This window comes from Colletotrichum orchidophilum, assembly GCF_001831195.1.
Source record: "Colletotrichum orchidophilum strain IMI 309357 chromosome Unknown Scaffold_301.1, whole genome shotgun sequence".
NCBI classification, from domain to species: Eukaryota; Fungi; Ascomycota; class Sordariomycetes; order Glomerellales; family Glomerellaceae; genus Colletotrichum; species Colletotrichum orchidophilum.
Genome location: NW_019173257.1, coordinates 1 through 6,441, shown reverse-complemented (window position 1 = coordinate 6,441; position 6,441 = coordinate 1). Strand labels below are relative to the sequence as shown.

General features: G+C 54.6%; 1 protein-coding gene across 1 annotated transcript; it reads left to right on the top strand.

The window, feature by feature from the left end:
* Window positions 1-5,396: 5,396 nt before the first annotated feature.
* On the top strand, window positions 5,397-5,582 carry CORC01_14460 (uncharacterized protein; the record flags this gene model as incomplete). Its single annotated transcript, XM_022626070.1, has 1 exon — window positions 5,397-5,582. The coding sequence occupies one exon, from the start codon at window positions 5,397-5,399 to the stop codon at window positions 5,580-5,582; it is 186 nt and encodes a 61-aa protein (XP_022467421.1).
* Window positions 5,583-6,441: the final 859 nt, after the last annotated feature.

Genomic DNA, 6,441 nt, shown 5'->3' with positions numbered 1-6,441 from the left:
GGGGGGTTTCGGAGGGATTCTGCAACGTGCAACGTCCAATCTCCTCCCACAGTCCGTCCACCTGCAATCATATTCAGTGAAGGCTCCGAGCCCATGTTATTGGTTCTCTCTTTGGCACCAGGACATTCTCACTTCAATCAGCCCGGCTTATCAAAGCCGGAAGGTGGCTTCAGTCTCATTTCTCTGACTCTCAAAGAACAGCAGAGTTGACGGTCTCGCCTGAACTATCCAGTATCGGCAACGCCGTCGTCCAACGATAGGGTTCATTCCACTGACGGTAGATGGGTTTAGTTTGTGACAAGACAACGTGAGTGGCTTCTTGGAAGCTTCGAAGCCTCATGGAAGCTTTTCGAGTTGAGGCTGGCGTGTGTTTGACAAAAGGTGTCAGATCGTGGCTTTCACATGACATGCAGGTTGCTGACAGGAAGGGTGGGCTGGAATGAGCGCTCACTCGTTGGTGGATGGGTCAGGATCGCTTCATAGTCATGGATGGAAAGGGTCCGAGTCACGACCCAAGCAAGTCAATGAAGGACAGACCAATCCAGGTGACTTTGATGGTAATCCAGGCGACTTGATGGTTTTCCATGCTTTGGGTCTAGGTGCAATCTATGCATGGAGCGACGGTGAGCCTTTGCATGCCATCATTGGCAACCTCAGGGTTTGAGGATGAAAATGAAGGGTTGACGGCAACTGGCTAGGTTGATTCAAAATCACCTTCCTTGTCTTTGCAGGTCGTTGGCTCGGCGTGTCAACGAGCCGTTGTCATCCAAACACTCTGCGCACTCGGAAACGACCCTTTTTGAGCTTAGTCTGGAAAGCTGGGAGACACGTGTGACTCGGGATGCCGAAAGGAAGAGTAGAGTTGAGGAGGGAAGAGAGGGGAAGAGGGGCCGAAAAGGATCACCATGAGCTACGCAATACTAAAGTGAGGTCCGCATGCAAATGAACGCGGAGCTTCGAGTTGAGCTTACGGCCTGTACGTGAAATTCGTAGGCACGGCGGAGCATATCGAGTATGATAAGCTTCGCCCTGACACCGAAGTCGTTGGAACTGTGAGAGTGAGAGTCAGAGTGGGTACGACTATGCTGGAGATGTTCGGGTGGGTTTTTCTTTTTCTCTTTCTTTTCTCTCGAAACAACGAAGAAGGTGCCATACGGATAAAAGAGACGCCAGTTGTGGCCGAAAATGCCTACCACATAACATGATGCTCCCTGGCGACAACGTATGGAATGCCTGTCGGGGGGTTATTCGTCGCTGTGTCCCTCTCTTTTTTCTTCTTGTCTTTCTTTCCGCCTCTCTCCTTTCCCAGGCTTCCATCCCCCCTATACCCCGTCACAACGCACGGAATCACGGATCACGGATCACAGACTTTGAGGAGAAGGAGAGATAGAGTGTGAGGTGGTGGGAGCATGAACGGGCGTATTGGGTCCAATCCAATCCAATCGCCAGGCGCGCATGGCCAAAACGGGGGGAGGGGGAGGATTGCAGATGGGAACGCGGAGGGGGGAGGGGCACACGAGCGGACAAACCGACAGGGGCCCAGAGAAAGACATTGGAAAGTGGAAACGCCATCCTGTGGATATCTTGCCGTTTTCTGGGAGAGCTTCGAAAAGGGAAAGGATAGGGATCTCCCCTGTGCCGGGGTCACTGCACGGTCGATCGCCACATGCTGACAGGGATCGGTCAAGGCAGGGTCTTGGCCGACGGTTTCCATCAGCCCGCCAGTCTCCACGCCATACCTCATTGGGCTGCATTGGCCATGGCTGGGCTAAGGCACCTTACCCTGGAAAGGGTGTGTTGTTAGAATTTTGAAATGGGTCCAAGTACCCTTTTCAAATGTGTACTTACAGCCAGGAAAGTACTTTGAGATTCTTGGGTACCTGCCCCGAGTGGGGCAATTGAGAGCTGATTGCTGGTGCCAGGCGAAAGCCGGAGGGACCCACTCACCACGCTCAATGGCAGTGAGGTACTTGAGGTACCTCACCACCTCACGCTAAGGAAAGAGGAGGGTTGCTGGACTCCCGTCTGCATTTTCACGAGATACCTCACTGACACTCAGAGGAAAACAACAGAATGCAAGATGCGCGCCTACAGTTACTCATGCAGCCAAGTATTCGTTGAACAGTTTCCCGCGGTATGCCGGGCCTGGCCTGTCCGTCCGTTCAAGTTGGCCGGCTTACTTGACCCCGCAGCGCAGCATCACATCGTACATTGCAAGACGAGTAAGTACTGTAGTCTGAAGCCGGAAAAGATGTATTTTGCTGGCGTGCTCTGTATCTGTATATGAATGTACTTGCGGGAAATGACAATGTTGATGCGAATGCAAGTGCATTCCATCTTGATTGGCTTCCTTGGCATGGCATACGAAGTGGACTGCGCCATTTCTCTCTCATTGGAGAGCCTCTTTCTGAAATATCAGAAATGGAGTGCAGGGAGGTGGCATCAAACGTCAACCATCAACCTACCAGGCTGGCTGCGTGCAGCATAGGTCCCTGACTTGGAGATGCTGATGTGCAGTGCGTTTCCGCAACCCGGAACTGACTGAACCGTTTTTCGATACATTTACACATTTACCCCAGTCTCAAACACATCCAGAGTGCGGTATTTTCTTTGCTCTTTGCGAGTCTATCAGGCAGGCCGCAGCGCGCGAGGACCTCTTTGGCACGCCCTCTTTGCCTGTCTGCGACACCTTACCGTCGTCCAAGGCACCCTCGAGTTTCGACATGCGGCATGCTTCTTGTCATCGATTCGCCAAAACCCCGGCACGAGGCACCACCTTCTCAACGCAGCTCATCTCTCATTCCCCTAGCAAACAAGAGGTTCTCAGCAACGTAACTACCCACCCTACCACCTCCCAGACTCCCACCGTTGTCCAGGTGGGGTGAATTTCCCGTATCCATCTCGGAAGCCCTGACCGCTGTGTCCGTCCGTCCCCCTTCTGTAGTGATTCTGTCGTAAACAGAAAAAGCCATACCGCCATCTCAAAAACTCACGACGCAAACAACCTGGGGTCCTGGGTGTACCGTGTACGACACATGTTACCTGCCCAGCCATGGTCATTTACCAGATCACTCCCGCTCATATGCTGCTCATCTCATCGCCGTGAGCCAGACTGGGGAGGAGGTAGGGACGCCGCAGAGACGCACCGTGATACTTGCTTCCTCATCCGGGAGGAAGATTGAGGGCTTCCACTGGGCATGGGAAGTTCCGGCCCACTTCTTCCGTTTGAACCCAGCTCTTCCCAGCTTCCCAGCTTCCCATGTACTGGACCGGAGCTGGGAAGAAGCCAGTTCCAGCTCCCCCTTGCCAACTTCTCTGCCTGCGGCCTGCCCGGTCTCCTTCCGGTTGCCAATCGGCTGAGTCTACCATAAGTCTCCCCACGGTCAGCTAAGGTAGGCATTCACTTCGTAGTCTATGTAAATTGCTCGATATATTAATCGATTACGAGGCGATAGGCTTGTGGTTTGGTATCGGACAAGAATGCGGATGCTGCTGACATGCTCGCCCGCAACTGCGCTACGCCCTGCCCTTCAGATTTGCCATCCACGGTGATGCCTGTTTTGCATTGCATCCCCCCGCCGCCTTGCCTCTTTGCCAGCACTGCCTTGCTCCCGTGCTTTTGCCTGCCCGTCACCCTGGGACTCTGTTCATTTCTCCGTCTTCTTCAGCAATTTTCCGGCCTGGATACTCCCTGCCCCCAAGCTCCCAAATCAGCTCATATCACATCATCTCAACTCCCTTTGTGCCACGACTTCTGAATAACTTAGCTTCCCACTGCGACTCCCGAATCCAAGGGACGGAAGCTTCTCCTCCCACCTGGTGCCACCCCGGTCATTCCTCGCTGCGATTCTCCCGCCTTTCCCGTCCCGTCTCTGCACTACTGCGGTTACGCATCCGTTCTTTAGCAGCCCCCCTCCCCCCGCGGATGAGGTTGACTGGTCTCGGCATCCGTCCCAATTACACCATTCTACAGCTCTGCTCAAAGTTTAAATAAGAAAAAAGGATCAAACGTCAAAGCATCAACCTTCGTATTACTCTATGCCACGGCAACTAAGGTAGTCCCGTCGACGCTACGTCGTTGAGCACTATATATGCCACTCCGTAGCGCCCCGAAAGACATACGCCAAGGCCAATCGCAACCTCCCATCGGTTGTACTCGGGATCTGCTTTCCCTCGACCCTTGAAGCTGTCACGGCCGTGCCACTGCTGCGGCCGTGGACTATCGGCGGCGTTGGCGTGGGCGAGTGTGAGGGCGAGGGCGAGGGCGAGCGAGGGCGTTGGCGTGGACGGGGACGGGGAACGTTTCGTCGGAGCGCCTCATCCTATCACCGTTTGATCTTTTGCCGGCCGCCTTGCCGGATCCCTACCGTCAACACGTGCTCCGGCCTACGTGCCTACCAACGCTCAATTGTTCGTAACTTTTTAATCGACCCGCTTTACCTAATACGGACGGTTTTAGCGCCACTGTCCAAGACCCCACTCCTTGCCAGACCCCCATTGCATCGTCGCGCTCCCGGAGTCCCAGGGGACCGCACCTCAGCTACAATGTATTCGTGTGGACGTCCTCACCTTGCCGCGTTCCCCCTGCCCCTCGTTTTCACCTCACCTCTCTTCACCTTCAGGTACCTTACCTGACCTGACCTTACCTTCCTTCGCTCCAAATCGTTCGCATGACTTCTTCCCTCCATTCTAGGGCCATCTCGGGCTTTGTTCGACCGTCATGCCATGGAGGCGGCCAACCACCCGTTCACCGTGCCCGACACGTCCGCCCCTGCCACCACCACCACCACCACCACCACTCCCCCCCAAGAGGAAAGAATTACAGAGGAAAAAATCCCCCGAAACATGTCCGTCCTGGCCACACGGTCCTCCACGAATACCTCGAATCAAATCGGACCCTTGTAGACGGTTGACCAAAGCGCCATCCGCCAATCGAAATCGTCAACAACGACCGCGGCGGTCATGCCTCACTGTGAACACCGCGAAAAGCTCACGAAACGCCATGCTCCTCCCGCTTGTTCGTTTCTCCGGTACTTCACAAAACCATCTGCTCTCTACTCCTACTGGTCAGAGCGCAACCTCAGTGTATGAAAGTCCCTCACAACTATCCGTCCCAACACGGTCCATGGCTGAAGGGGATAACCCTTGGTCGACTTCATGCGGTTTGGAGGCTTCACTCCAGTCCACGTGCTGCTCGCTGTAACACGGGCAAGGTGTGGAGGCTATGTTGCAGCGCTGGGTGAAGCGCCTTGACGCCCGACTGCACTAAACACTACCGTCCACGATGTTGCGTTACGGTGCAACGAGGGTTTCATGAGCAAGCACTTCTCCTAACGCGATGCCTGCTATCCGCCGTGGCCACTCTACAAGCCCAAGATACCACCGAGAAATCTTGAATGGCATCGGGGTTTGCGCCCGTACTCGTCTGCTTCGTTCATGCGCATCACCGCACACAAACACACACACACACACACATACTCACGCTCACTCGCACACAAAGCGAAGCAAAAGGCACGAGAGAGGTCGAATACCCCTCCCTGCGAGTCAGCACCATGCAGAATCTGATGCATGGAAACATCTGAGACAGGCGGCTCGGGTTCGTGCGATGGCCTCAAATGTAGAGTTTTTGACAGATAGCGCCGCCCGCGACACGTGGCTGCAATGCACGTCTCATGTCATGGGGAAAAGCGTATCTGGAGCCCTACCACGCTGCCACGCGTTACAATCACGACCTCGCACGCCTCGCCTGCTTTCGTTTGCAAGCTACTAGGAAAACAAGGAGGGTATCTAACGAGAGCTATAGCACTTCCGCGGGACATGCTAAGATGCTTAAGTTGAGTTTGTGTTTTGGCGGCTCGTTTCTTCGGGCAGGCAACGTTGATCGCTGCGAGGCTCGCCATGGTCAGGGCTACCTTATGCACATGACACGCTGCACACCGCTCCCAAAGTTCAGAAATGTCCTTCAGGAAAGCAAGACGAAGGTCTCGCTCGATTCATGGACTGGCGTGAGGGAGGTACTGTCACCCTGCAAGTAACTCGGCTAGACCTCAGCTATACCATCCCACCGCCGCCGCCATCAACGCCATCACCACGTACCATGATCGTCATCAAGTGCCTCCGCCATGTGCATCTTGCCATGTGTTTATGCTGCACAACCCTCCGACGCCACGGAGATGGTGTGCAGAGATGGGAGGGAAACGTGGCAACACTAACCTCCGTGGCGCTTGGAGCTGCTGTTGCGGGCATCCTATGCGACGTTGACGTTGTTCCATTTCTGTGCATCCGAAGAAAAGACTGGGTGTGATGTGTGTGGCTGTCGAAGCACCTGTCGAAGCATTTTGGAAGATTCGAAGACGGCAAAGAAGGAATTACACTTTTCCGCCGTCGCTCCAAGTTCGGGTCTGTTCGTCTTTTGCAACCAGTGTCCCTTCACCCCCCCCC